Consider the following 14,030-nt stretch of genomic DNA (forward strand, 5'->3'; position numbering starts at 1 on the left):
GCGCTCACAGACTGGTGCCAGGGACGAACGCACGAACAGTTTATTATTAAACAATGGCAGTGGGTGCCAGGCTGAAGATGCGAACGCGGCGTTATGGAAACCCCCAGTATCTCTTCCAGGGACGAAGTGTCAGACCGACAGGTAGGCTCCTCCTGCTAATTGCGTCTACGTCAGGTGCAAGGTTTGCGCGTCAGAACTGGGAAGTCACAATTTGAAATTCTTTTATTGCTTTATGCCCCTGACTAATATGAGAAGGGTCAAAGGGTTATATCCAATGAGAGCGTCCTACAGAAAGAACACGCTTGGGGTGGGAATGGCGTGAGAGACTGGACAGGACTAGCAGGATGGCTGGCTAGCCGAGTCAGTCCGGGCGTGGGTGCCCAGCGAGTCTGAGCGCGGGGCTGGGCGCAGTCGGGGCAGGAGGCGGTGCGGCCCCGGGCCCGGCCCCGCCCACTGCAGACAGGTTACACCCGCCCCGAAGTGCGTCGCGTCACACCGCCTTCCCCTCGCTGACTGGCTCCTCCAGGGAGCCCCGCCCCCTCAGCCGTAGTGGGGCCGGCTACGGCGTCGCCGCCATCTTTGTTGATGTGTCAGCTCCGCGGGGGATTGGGGAAGCCGAGGAGGAGGGGAGAGCGCGGTGTCGGCCCTGTCCCTGGTCGCAGTTTCCACACCCGACCCCCCACCCCCGACCTGATCTGCCGGACCCAGCTATGGGGAAATTAGGCCCTGAGCCTGAGCTTCAGCGGCCTCGTTAGGGGTGCGGCCTGAGGCTCGGAGAAGTGGGGTGAGTGCTCGACGGGCGCCCGGAGCTGACTGCAGTCGCGGTGGCGGCGCTGAGGGACTGCCCACCTCCCCCGCGGTACTGCGGGTCCCGGGTCGGCTCTCCGCCTGGCTTTTCTCGCGGGCAGTGGAGGCTGGCGAGCGCTGGGGGGACGGAGTTAGGAACCCCTCTCTCTCCCTGCCTTGTTCCCTGGGTCCCGGGCCGGCTGGAGAGGCGGCGGCCGAGAGGTCGGCGGGGGCCGGGGGCCGGGGGCCGCGCCTCGGGAGCGGTGCTTGGAGAGCTGCCTAATTTGGGCCGAATGCCTGGTCTCCCAGCGCGAGCTGCGGTTAAACCCCACCTGCTCGGCTGTTTCTCAGACTCATTCGCCTTATTTCTCCTTCCGTTTCAAGTTGACTGTGTGTGTGTTTTATGTTTACGGTTGTGCTGACTTTTTGACGTCTTACGAACTCTTCCGTTACTGTGATTTTAATGTGATTGCTAAGTAACTTGAAGGCGTTTGTTTGGGATTTTGGTTATGAGAGATACTGTTACTGGTTTTTATGTTGCCTTTCTTCCAAGGACATCAGGCATTGATAAACCTTGGCTGGCAGGGATATTTCAAATTTGTGTCTATCATACTTGTAACATGGGAAAGCCTCTTGTGCGTGTCCTCCAGCAGCAAGCCTGGGGATAGCGCAGGTGTAATTGATGCTTAGCTGTTAGCAGTTTAACCACTGTAGCTAATATTCCCATCTTGGTTTTGTTTAAAGAGGTCTGGATTTGGAGTCGGAGCGTCTGGATTAGAATCTGTTTCACTTGATAGTTTTGTTACCTGTGGGGATTAGTATAGTAAAAATAATGATGTGCAGGCATTTTGGCAGTTTTCTCCGTGTGTGTTTGTGATGTTCCTTGATGCCTGGTGGTTTTACTTCTTCCTAAACGATAGGCTGGAAGTTTTTTTTAGGAAAAGTGTGCAGTAAATCAGTGGAACAGTATTTCAAAAGGTGTGCCGGTAGTCTTTAAAAAAAAAAAAAAAGATTGCTCAGATATTCTAATTGTGGGTGTAGCCTTCCTCACTACAAACTACACCTTCATATTCGCGGAGTTAATCTTGTGTGGAAGGTAAAGGTTCAAGAGACCTTGATGGTGAAACTGAACTGTCTCCTTGTGAATAAAGTCTCTTATCTGTACAGCTACTTTTCAACTTTCATCATTACAAAAATAGAAAAGTGATGATTGGCCTCATTCCTTTTTTCCTTTTTGGTCTTTTCATTTGATTTAAAATTTAGTAAAGGTATTGAGTAACTCACAAATCTTAAAAAGAATTAAAACTTTGCCTTGTAGTATAGGCAAACATATATAAATACTCAATCTACTTGGAAATGCCTGGCTTGTGTTTATGTTTGTGTTTTTTCCTGGAAATGCATGGATTGTGTTTATGTTGATGTTATTATTTTGAATCCTTGTCAAATTCAGAATGCCAGCATATAAACCTAGAGATTTCTTGAAACAGTGAAGGTTTCAGAGAGTGTCTTTGGTATTTCAGAGTCTCCTTGCTAACATGAAAGGAGTGGTATAACAGTAACTACTCTGACCTTTTAGTTCCTTCACCTGTAAATGCAAGAGTTGTCCTTTAGGGCTGTTCAATGACAGCATAACTGATGTCAGTTGCTTAGTATATTCAGTTTAAAAACGCCTATTTACAGCTACATGCTGACATCACCAAGTGAAGGTAAAACAGTACAGAATACTCATAATAGTTTGAAGCAGCCGCATTTAGAAATTCATAAAAATTGTCTTTCTCTTTAAAGAATGACTAGAAATCTGTATTTTCCAAATTTATCTAACAATTTCATATTAAAGTAAGAATCTGTGACCTCAAGTTCTGTTTTTCTTTTTTTTTTTTCCCCCCAGTAATATTCAGGGTTTTGTTTTTTGTTTTTTTAATCCCATATTTTTGGCTTTAAACAAAGCTGAGGGGTACCTGGGAGGCTAAGTCAGCTAAGTGTCTGATTTATGCTCCGGACATGATCCTCAGGGTTCTGAGATTGAGGCAGCCTGGGGCTCCCTACTCAGCCAGAAGTCTGTTTCTCCCTCTTCTTCTCCCTCTGCCCCTTCCCCAGCTTGTGCTCATGCTCGCTCGCTCTCAAATAAAATCTTGAAACAAAGCTGATTCTTGAACTTCTCATAAACATTCACTGGGCTTGGGGTATTGTAAATGTTATATTTAGTATTTCAGGGCAACAGTGGGAGTATAGATCATTTAAATTTACAAATAACCCTCTATTAGTTTTTCAGACTTCTTGAGCGTTATTATTTAGCTACTTAGATTATAAAAATCTACTTGGACTAAGTAAACAAGGAGAAATATTGGCATGAAGGGGCAATACACACAAAGTCAAAATTAAACCCACCAAACAAAGTATTGATTAGATTGTGAGTATATTTGTCTGTCATTAAGACACATGAACTGATAGTCTGCTTTAGGGATGATTATGTAGTCAGTACTAATGAATAATGTTTTTAGTAAACTGTATCATGTGAATATTAACTGAATGCAGGCCAAAGTTGGTTTCAAAATTTAAACATTAACCAGAACCCCTTAATAAAAGGAAGACTTAAAACTTACTTTTATAGGGGTGCCTGGGTGGCCCAGGGGGTTAAGCCTCTGCCTTTGGCTCGGGTCATGATCTCAGGGTCCTGGAATCAAGCCCCACATCAGGCTCTCTGCTTGGCGGGGAGCCAGCTTCTCCCTCTCTCTCTGCCTGCCTCTCTGCTTACTTTTGATCTCTCCCTCTCTCTGTCAAATAAATAAATAAGAAAAAATCTTTAAAACTTACCGTTAATTTTTTATATTAGTCTCCCTTTTTGAAAAGGGAACTATAGGTCAGTCTTTTTTTTTTTTAATTTTCAGATTTGGGAAAATAATAGCCAAAAATACTTTTTATATTTCCTGAGACTCCTTAAAGTTTATATAGTGAGTGCTCTATAGATACGTTCAAAATAAAATTTCTGTATTAATAACTTTTTGCTTTAAAACTTGTTAGAGTTGGGACGCCTGGGTGGCTCAGTGGGTTAAAGCCTCTACCTTCGGCTCAGGTCATGACCCCAGGGTCCTGGGATCGAGCCCCACATCAGGCTCCCTGCTCTGTGGGGAACCTGCTTCCTCTTCTCTCTCTGCCTGCCTCTCTGCCTACTTGTGATCTCTGTCGGTCAAATAAATAAATAAAATATTTAAAAAAAAACCAAAAACAAAACAAAAACTTGTTAGAGTTATAAAATTACATTATCTAAGAGGGGCGCCTGGGTGGCTCAGTGGGTTGAGCCTCTGCCTTCGGCTCAGGTCATGATCTCAGGGTTCTGGAATTGAGCCCCTCATGGGGCTCTCTGCTCATCAGGGAGCCTGGCCCCCCGCCCCCGCGTCTGCCTGCCTCTTTTCCTGCTTGTGATCTATCAAATAAATAAAATCTTTTTAAAAAATTGCATTGTCTAAGAGTAAACATAATATGGCAGATGACTTGATAATGTGATAGATGGAATGGCCATTTACCTCTTTTTCCTGGAATCCTGATGAACCATAATTTCTCTTTCTCCTGTTATCCTGTCATAGGATTTGGTGCTATTTTGGGGGCACTCCTGCTGCATCTGTTGCCCTGAGTCTTTTTTTTTTTTTTTTAGATCGATTGGTTGGTTGGTTATTTATTTAGGAGGGAGAGCGAGTGTGAGCAAGCAAGCGAGCATAGGAATGTGAGGGATGGGGAGAGAGAATCTCTAGCAGACTTCATTACTGAGGGCGGAGCCCTATTCAGGGCTTGATCTCAGGACTCTGAGATTACAACCTGAGATGAAACCCAGTGTCAGCCGCTCAACCAACTGCACCACCCAGGCACCCCCTGAGTTTATCTTTCTAACATCTTTTCTTGTAATGCACATAACTGTGAAATTTACTCTGCCCTGAGGCTTAGGTGCAAAGCTAAACAAACCCCCAAGGGGATAATTGACTTTGGCTTCATACTCTTTAAACTGGTAGGATAAAGGCAAAAATTGACTGATATGTTTTACGTAAAGAAAACTCATTAAAGTTAAATTTTACCTACAAACTTAGAATGTAAGTACCATAAAGGATATTTCTCCCTTTTGAAAGAACTTAGAGTTCTTTGAGATAGCTAGCTTAGTTTTTAGTCTTTTTTTTTTTTTAGGTTTTAATCTGATTTGCATGAATTCACCTTCTGTGAACTTCAGTGTCTGGTATTTTCATCATGTGAAACAAGGTTTTCATGTTTTTTGCACAGGTTCCTTTCTGTTCTATTAGTTTATTCCATTTAAAAATGTTATCCAGGAACGTGTTTATATTTTAAAGGTGACATCCATCAAAAATTACTTATTGGGGTTTGTGGTCAGATTATGTTGGACTGTGGATGCATTTTTTTTTTTAAGACTTTATTTATTTATCTGACAGAGAGAGACCACAAGCAGGCAGAGGCAGACAGAGAGAGAGGAGGAAGCAGGCTCCCCGCCGAGCAGAGAGCCCGACGCAGGGCTCGATCCCAGGATCCTGAGATCATGACCCGAGCCGAAGGCAGCGGCTTAACCCACTGAGCCACCCAGGCGCCCCTGTGGATGCATTTTTGATGTAATTTATTGCTTCTGATTTTAATTGCCATATCACAGCCTTGTTAGGATTGGCCAGATAAATTATTCTTTTGTTCATGCTGCTTTTAAAGTATGTGGGGAATATGTGAAAAAGCGTTTAGTGTAATTGGCCTACAAAGGACAGGGAACCATTATAGTGAAGAACAGGAGTGCTCTCACAGACTCAACTTGTTTATCTTAGTGGACATGATTTTGAGAAATACACAGGTGGTGTTTGAGATTCATATGGTATAGTTTGTAATTTAAAAATTTGTTTTTGTAAATAATATTTATGCTGCACTGAGCCAGATTTTTCTGTTGGATTTAAAACATTTATGTGTATCTTACATAGCTTCTGAGGGAATGTTGACAGATGTTCATATTAAAATGCTGTAAACACAAAGAGTAAAAGATTTAAGAGAGAGCCTTTTTTTTTTTTTAATAAACATAGAGCTTTTAAATATATTGGTCCACTATACCCAAATGTAAACTGCCTAGCGGATGCATGTTTTCTTCACTGCCGTGTTCCCAACACATAGAATAGTGCCTGCACGTGCTCAGTACATGTTTGGTGAATGAATTAATAGTTCGGAAATGTATTTGTGGCTTGGTACTTTTGTATGAGGCGTGTTTGTTTGATAAGCTGTTGCCAAATATCTGTGGATTGGATTCATTCGTATTTGCAGTTTATTGATTAAACTTAAGCTTTTTATTTATACTGCTAATTACTGAGAAAACAAGTAACTGTACTAAGAGCTGTTAAAGACAGTGTTTTTATTTGTAAGGCTCTTAATATGGAAATAATTTTGTAGAAACGTGAGTTCTTGCATTAAGAAGTAAAACAGGTGGATAATGGTTGGCTTTAAGGCAAGTAAAAAATGTTTCTTGACCAGTTGCCTACAGCTGATGAGCTCCAGTAAGAGCGAAACCAATTCTCACTTCACTGAAACAGTATGAAGTGTGAATTGGTCCTGTAGTACTGTGTCAGAAACAACTCTGGAAAAAAGTGCTTAAACTGAGAGGAATTTTGTGACTGTTAGGTTTTAAATACAGTATTTTCTCCTAATGAGTAAGAGATGCTAAAAAGTCAGATAACCTGTGTTATTTTTTTTAACCTCAAAAAAGGAATAGATATTGTAATCTATATAATCACTATATCTTTATACATGAGTGGGGATTTGATTTATACAAGCACTTCTTATTTAAAACAGTCTTATAAACAAATGTCTAGTTTTATATCCTTTCCCTTTAAACTACCCTTAGGTTATTGGATCCTCAGGAATCTTGATGACAATTACCCCTGTCCCCCCAAAGAAAAAACTTGGACAACAGCCAGACTGGCCCACATCTGTATGGCCAACTGGAGGCCCACAAAAGGACTCAGCTGTTCCCTCCCCCCACAATTACCTGGTTAATTGTGGATATAAGCTCATTGTGGTGCCCCTCCCCCCCACCAATCTTTTACAATTGAGCTACTTAATCTTTGGTGATGGCTTTGTTGCATATATACATGTCATATATACACGTAAATTTTCCTTAACCCCTCTACCTTTCCTTTTGTGTCCAATTAGTATTCATCTGAGCATCAGAAAGCTCAGTTTGCAAGCTCAGTGGTTACCAGATGTCCTTTTATGTGAAGACTTTCAGAGGTCAGGGACATATCAATGATCAACAGTATAGAAAGTACTTGTCTTTTGAAGTTAAATTTAGCTATCTTTAATGTACGGAAGGATAATATGTAAAAAAGTCTAAGCTGAGGTAATCATAAACACAGGTTTATTTGTTTTTGTTTTTTTAACCTAAGTGAATATTCAGTGGAATAAGACAAACTTTTATTCTTCACATTACAAGTCTCAAATCATTGTATAAACCCAGTGGACCCCACCTCACTGAGAACTGAACAGCATTTAACATTTGCAAGAATGAATGCAAATGTAGTAGAGAATATATTTGTTGATTTATTATCATTATTGCTGGAGATTTAAGAGTCTTGTTCAGAGTCAGTTCAGAGTCATGTTCCTCCTTGCTGATACAGAGATCATTTAAAAAACTGAAGACTGTTCAAAAGTGTTCCAAGGAAGGCTGTGACTGTGTGCTTCATGAGTGTAAATGCGGTATATTTTCATTTACTGAGGGTATTTTTGTACTTAAATGAGAGAAAATTTGAAGGAAGACGAGGCATTAAAATAGGACCTTTAAAAATAATTAGACTCTAGATAGACTGAAGAGAAGGACATTGTAGATGGGAGCAAAGCCATGGAAATGTTAATGTGAAAATTGGAGGATTCTTGAGTAGACTGGTCAGGGACTGGTAGATTATATTGAAGTCCTAAGTTTTTAGGAATGTGTTGAGAGAGAAGATTGGGAAAGTAGTATGATTGGTTTACCCAGGAATTGCAGCTCTGAGGTGTAAACAAAATGGTTTTAGTTTTTCTGTATTAGGTCTCTCATCCTTTCCACTTCCTTCTGGAATACAGTCCCCTAAGAATGTATTAATTTGATGTCTTATCTTTCTGCCACTTTTGATTACAAGAGAAAATTTATTCCAGAAATTAAGAAAGATTTCAATCATAAAAAAACCCAGCAACCAAAAACATTAATCACAAACTCCTTGCTCTACCTAAAGAAAGATTGAAGGCGTTAGTTCCCAGCTGCTTCGATTAAAGAAGAGGTAATTTAGCTCAAAATATGTCCCTTCTTTTTTTCCCTAGCTAGCCCTTTTGGAGTTGGGGGAAGAAGACCAGCCAAGGGAAGCAGAATTCTTATTATAGGAACCTCTAAAGAGGGAAGAGATAGTCCTGGCCTCATTCACATTCGTCTGATTGCATTTGGTGGTGGTCTCTGTGGAGGTACTGTGTGGCTTTTTTAGGGGCAGTGTTGTAGCTTCCTAGGCCCTTCTGCCATGGAGGGGCAGCCCACTTCATAGGGCAGCTCCTGTTCCCTGTAGGCAGAGCCATTGTAGTACACACTTCAACCTCTTCTCTGGATTGGGTGACACTTGGGCTGGTGCTGTCTCAAGTCACATGCCCATTTCATGGAGTAAGATTGAGAAACCAACATTTCAAGTGTTACAAGTATGAAGTGATTGCACCTGGATTGGGTTGCAAGTAGGGGACAATGGCAGTAGAAAAGAGGGTATAATTGGAGACATGAAATTGGTAAAAGAGTATGAGGGCAAAGGAAAGAAAGGAGTCATGACTAGGAAAAATGATACCATTGTGGTGCCTGCGTGGCTCAGTCAGTTAAGCGTCTGCCTTGGGCTCAGGTCATGATACTAGAGTCCTGGAATCAGCCCCACATTGGGCGCTGCGCTCACTGGGGAGCCTGCTGCTCCCTGTTTACCACTCTGCCTACTTGTGTTCTCTCTCTGTCAAGTAAATAAATAAAATCTTAAAAAGAAAAAGAAAAATGATACTGTTGACAGAAATTAAAAGGATTAACTGGAATTGCTCAATTATGGGAGCTATAATTTTGATTTGGGATTTATGCCATTTTGAGTTTGAGGTTTTCGTGGAACATCCATTTGAAATGTCTGTATTCAGGTGAAGATTTTAATATGGACATAGAGTGAAAGCAAACAGGTAATTTGTTATCTAGAACTCAAGAACACCAGACTGAAAGTAACTAATGTGGATATCAGCTAGGAGTTGTTGGTTCAAATTATCAAAGTGGTTGAATTCTAGAAGGGAAAATAAAGTTGACAACTGAATTGTGGAAAATATGAAAGCTGGATAAAAGGATAAGTCTTGACAAAGCATGGCCTACGTTATCTAATGATAAAGTGTCTTCTTTATGCTGGAGAGTCATAATCCCTTTATATATTCTAATTTAAATAGATTCTTTGTTCTCTGTTTTGGTCAGCTGCTGTAACATTGGTTATGATGTTTAAAACCATTCATTTTTAGATTTCTAAATTAAGATTTCAAATTCAGCAATACATTCACAAGTTATATCTTAAAGTGACTGACTTTAGGAAGAACTATATAGGGTAATACCCCTATTTGAAAATTATTTTACTTTGTCCTAGATTTTGGAATACAGCATGCTTATGAGGCCTATTATTAACTTACTGCATTAATTTGTATTGTCTAAACCAAGCCTTTAATACTAGTGGGGGCTTTGTCTTATATATAGGATTACATATGTGGCAAGATAATGGTAATTTCTGTTTGGTTGTTTAGAAATATGTTATACAGATAAGTAATTTGTAGTATTAAGGCTAATCACTTTACTAGTTGCCCCAAAGGGGGAGAGAGGAGGAGGAAGTCTATATACTACCTTTCTTAGAATAACTCTTTCCCATTTTCTGCATTCCTAGAATAATGTTCCCCAAATACTAGTTTTATCCTATCACTTCTGTACTTTAATTCAATACTTGAGAATCTACTATGTGCTAGAAACTATGGTATAATAAAAAGTATACAAATCTATCATGATTTATTGTCATAAAATTCACTTGTACATATCATTCTGAGAACCTGACAGTCTTCTTTTACCCTTTTTCACCACCCCTCGACTAGGACTTCACATGCTAATGAAAACATGTATGTTTCTGTTATTAAAAATTTTTATATTTGTTTTGTTTTCCAGAAGTACACCTTCCATCTGAAATTCTTTCTTTTCTAGTTTGTCAAAACTCTGATCTGCCCCCCCATTTTAAAAAGATTTTATTTATTTATTTGACAGAGAGATAGCACAAGTAGGCAGAATGGCAAGGAGAGGGAGAAGCAGGCTTTCCGCAGAGCAGGGAGCCCAATGTGGGACTGGATCCCAGGACACTGGGATCATGACCTGAGCTGAAGGTAGCTGCTTAATCAGCTGAGTCACCCAGGTGCCCTTGATCTGCCCCTTTTTTAATCCAACCTTATAAGACTCATCGACCTTATATGTGGTTTGTTGATATGATGAAAGAAGTTGACAATTTTTCATCAAGATTGCTGTTAATATTTTATTTTTATTTCTTAGGATAATTTTTGAAGTTGAGCAATTTTCAGAACATGCTTACTACTACATAGTATATACTATATACTACTATATATATATAGTAAGTATAGTGTATATAATATATATGTATACTACTATAGTATATAAATACACACAACTATATAGTAGCCATCATAAACAGTCTAAAAATGTATTCTGGTTGTTGAATTAGTTTTGTCAGTGTTTCCGGTATGTCCCGGGCAGTGCATATTGGCTTCATTTGAGTTGCACTGAACATTGTTTATTCTTGATGAGAATGTTTGGAGATACCATGGTACTCCTGGATTTTTGCCTGGATGGAAAACAAATTCCTGTCAGGGATCTTTAACACCCAGACTTCTTTTAGCTCAGCTTTAGGTGCCTGGGCTATAGATAGTTATGTTTTGTTGTTTAGTTTACCTTCTTTTTTTTTTTTTTTTTAAGATTTTATTTATTTATTTGAGAGAGAGAGAGCATGAGAAGAGAGAGGTCAACAGGAGAAGCAGACTCCCCACTGAACAGGGAGCCCGATGTGAGACTCGATCCCAGGACTCCAGGATCATGACCTGAACCGAAGGCAGTCGCTCAACCAACTGAGCCACCCAGGCGCCCCTTAGTTTACCTTCTTAGTAAATTTTTATCATCATTAATGTGTATTGTTTTATAATCTTACTCTTCTAGTGTTTCCACTGCTGTCTTATTTCCCCAGTATTTTCTTATAGATTCTTGAAATTGTCTTTTTCCCCTCATGGAGCTGAAGGTATTCTAAACAATTCAGTTGAAGTCTAACAATTTAAACTGTAGATATTTCATACCCAGCATCTTGTGGGGGTATTCCTTAATCAAGGAATGCCAAATTGTAGTTGAAGTGAAGTTGTGTGAATGAATTAAAGGAGGGAAGAGTAGGACTTTTGCACCCTGCTGATTGTGGCACACTTGGATTGGCTGTCCTCTTCGGTTTTTGGGTCTCTCCCACGCCCTCCCACAAAAGAAAGTCTTTTAAAAGAGTTACTAGTGGTAAAATTCGTGGCCTTAGTTATTCTACATCATCATGGAGTTTGTGCAAATACATATAATGTCTTGGTTTAAAAAACTTTATTTTTTAAAATTTTGATGTTTTGACTTTGTTTTAGATGTAAAACGAAGATCAGGAACAGATTTGAAGAAATGCAGAGAGAAGTGGTGTCAATCAGCATGTCAGAGACAGAACACATAGCCTCCATTTCTTCTGATGAAAATCTTGGGAAAACATATGAATTAAAGGAAGACTTCTGCAACTCGTTTTCTGTTGATGAAAGCAGCAGCTTAGAAAATGAGTCTAAACTGTCATCATTAAACTTTGATAAAACTTCATGTCAGCCTAATGAACATAATCAAATTGAAGCACAGGAAAATTGTACTCAGGATCATGGTGGAGATGAGGATTCTTGTGTTAAAATATGCCCAGAAAATTCTGAACAATTAGGTAATTTTCCTGGTGGAGATTTTACAAAGCAAATTTTAAAAACAAATGAAGCAGAACAGACAGTAACACAAATACTGGCGGAATTAAGGTCACCTACATTTACAGAAGCAGCGAATCAAGAGACTTATTCAGAAAGTCTCTATGATACAGACTGCACCAAAAAACTTATTTCAAAAATAAAGAATGTTTCAGCATCAGAGGATTTGTTGGAAGAAATAGAATCTGAGCTCTTATCTACGAAGTTTGCAGAAGAATACCGAGTACCAAATGGAATGAATAAGGGAGAACACGCATTAGTTATGTTTGAAAAGTGTGTGCAAGAGAAGTACTTACAACAAGAGCACACCATAAAGAAGTAAGTTTTTAATTTTGGGGGGATTTTCTCCCCCTTCTGGGGTTAAAGATTGAATTCTTTAAAGGAAGGTATCATCTTGGCCATTTTTATTTTTTATTTTTTTTTAAAGATTTTATTTATTTATTTGACAGAGAGAGATCACAAGTAGATGGAGAGGAAGGCAGAGAGAGAGAGAGAGAGAGAGAGAGAGGGAAGCAGGCTCCCTGCTGAGCAGAGAGCCCGATGCAGGACTCGATCCCAGGACCCTGAGATCATGACCTGAGCCGAAGGCAGCGGCTTAACCCACTGAGCCACCCAGGCGCCCCTTGGCCATTTTTAATTCCACAACAGACATGCATGTTGTAGTTGATCAACAAATAATGCATTTAAATAATTGAGCAAATATCAGGTTTGTCTAGTTATTCAATATGTGCCTAAAGGAATAAATACTAATGTGATTTCATTACAGATCTAGAAATATTTATAAAGATAACTCCAGTTTCTCAGTTTCAAAAGAATATAGAGCATAATGTCAAAACTATGGGAAATTCAAAAGAAAATGAGAAGTCATGCAATTCAGAATTTCTTAAAATTCCCATTGTAAATTCATTGGTTTTTTTAAGAATGAAAATTTAGAGAAGAGTTGGTTGGTTATCAGTAATTAATATATTTTTAGACTTCCCTTGGATTTTGGGGTTAATTTCTGTTTTAATGATAGTTTAATTTTATTTTATCCTTTCTTGATAGTATTATATCATCCTGTATTTTAGTCTGGATTTTTATATCTAAGTGTGACAAATGTTTAGTCTTTTTTTTTTTTCTTTTTTTAAAGATTTTATTTATTTATTTGAAAGAGAGCGCATAAGCAGGGAGGGGAGGGAGAAACAGGCTTCCCACGGAGCAGGGAGTGGAACAGATCTCAGACCCCGGGATCATGACCTGAGGCAAAGGCAGGTGTTTAACTGAGCCCCCCAGACACCCATAGGTAGTCTTTTATAACCTTTAAGAAAGGAAAATAAAACATGCTACCCTTTACTAAAATACAGACTGATTCTCTCTTTTTTTTGCATAATACTTAAGAGATTTGGAATGGCAGGTACGTATACAGAGAAAGTGGAGGAGGAAGTCTATATAGTAGAGGAGGCTGACAGAAAAAAATATACCATAATCCAGCTATTACTAGATGTGTAACTGGCTTTTTTTTTTTGAATATTTTATTTATTAATTTGATAGGGAGAGCATGTTCACAAGCAGGGAAAGTGGCTGGCAGAGGCAGAGGGAGAAGCAGGCTTCCTGAAGAACAGGGAACCCGTAGGGCTTGATCCCAGGACCCTGGGATCATGACATGAACCAAAGACCGATGCTTAACTGACTGAGCCACCTAAGTACCCCATGTAACTGGCTTTTAATCATCTCCTTGCTTCTAGTGTTTTCTCTTCTAGACTTTCTTAGTTGATCAGTCTTCCCCAAACCATCTTTGGTTTATTCGGTGAACTGTAATCTCTCAAGCATTCAGAACCCCACTTTTTTCCTAGTTTTTGTTTTTGTTTTTTATTGTAACAAAATACACATAAAGTTTACCATCTTAACTATTTTTAAGTGTACAGTTCAGTAATGTTAGGTTAATTCACATTTTTGTGCAACCAATCTGTATAGCTTTTTCATCTTGCAAATCTGAAACTCCATACCTTTGTCTTAAATTTTCCTGAATGCATCTGTTTCCAGATGTCTTTGTATACATATCCATTCCTCTGTTTTCTAACATCAGTGTGTTGTCCAGGGTCCTAACCGGAATTCTTCTTTTTTTTTTTTTTTAAAGATTTTATTTATTTATTTGACAGAGATCACAAGTAGGCAGAGAGGCAAGCGGAGAGGGA

At 39.5% G+C, this 14,030-nt stretch overlaps 1 protein-coding gene across 1 annotated transcript in view; it reads left to right on the forward strand.

Moving 5' to 3' along the window:
- Nucleotides 1-652: 652 nt before the first annotated feature.
- The window catches only part of CCDC186 (coiled-coil domain containing 186), a 50,625-nt gene continuing 37,247 nt past the window's right edge, over nucleotides 653-14,030 (forward strand). The window contains exons 1-2 of the mRNA XM_032879105.1: nucleotides 653-784; nucleotides 11,488-12,174. Coding sequence (XP_032734996.1) covers nucleotides 11,522-12,174 — 653 coding nt within the window. The 5' untranslated portion in view covers nucleotides 653-784; nucleotides 11,488-11,521. The remainder of the gene's footprint in view (nucleotides 785-11,487; nucleotides 12,175-14,030) is intronic.

Source organism: Lontra canadensis, unplaced genomic scaffold (genome assembly GCF_010015895.1).
Source record: "Lontra canadensis isolate GAN:19392208 unplaced genomic scaffold, GSC_riverotter_1.0 scaffold3, whole genome shotgun sequence".
Lineage (NCBI taxonomy): Eukaryota > Metazoa > Chordata > Mammalia > Carnivora > Mustelidae > Lontra > Lontra canadensis.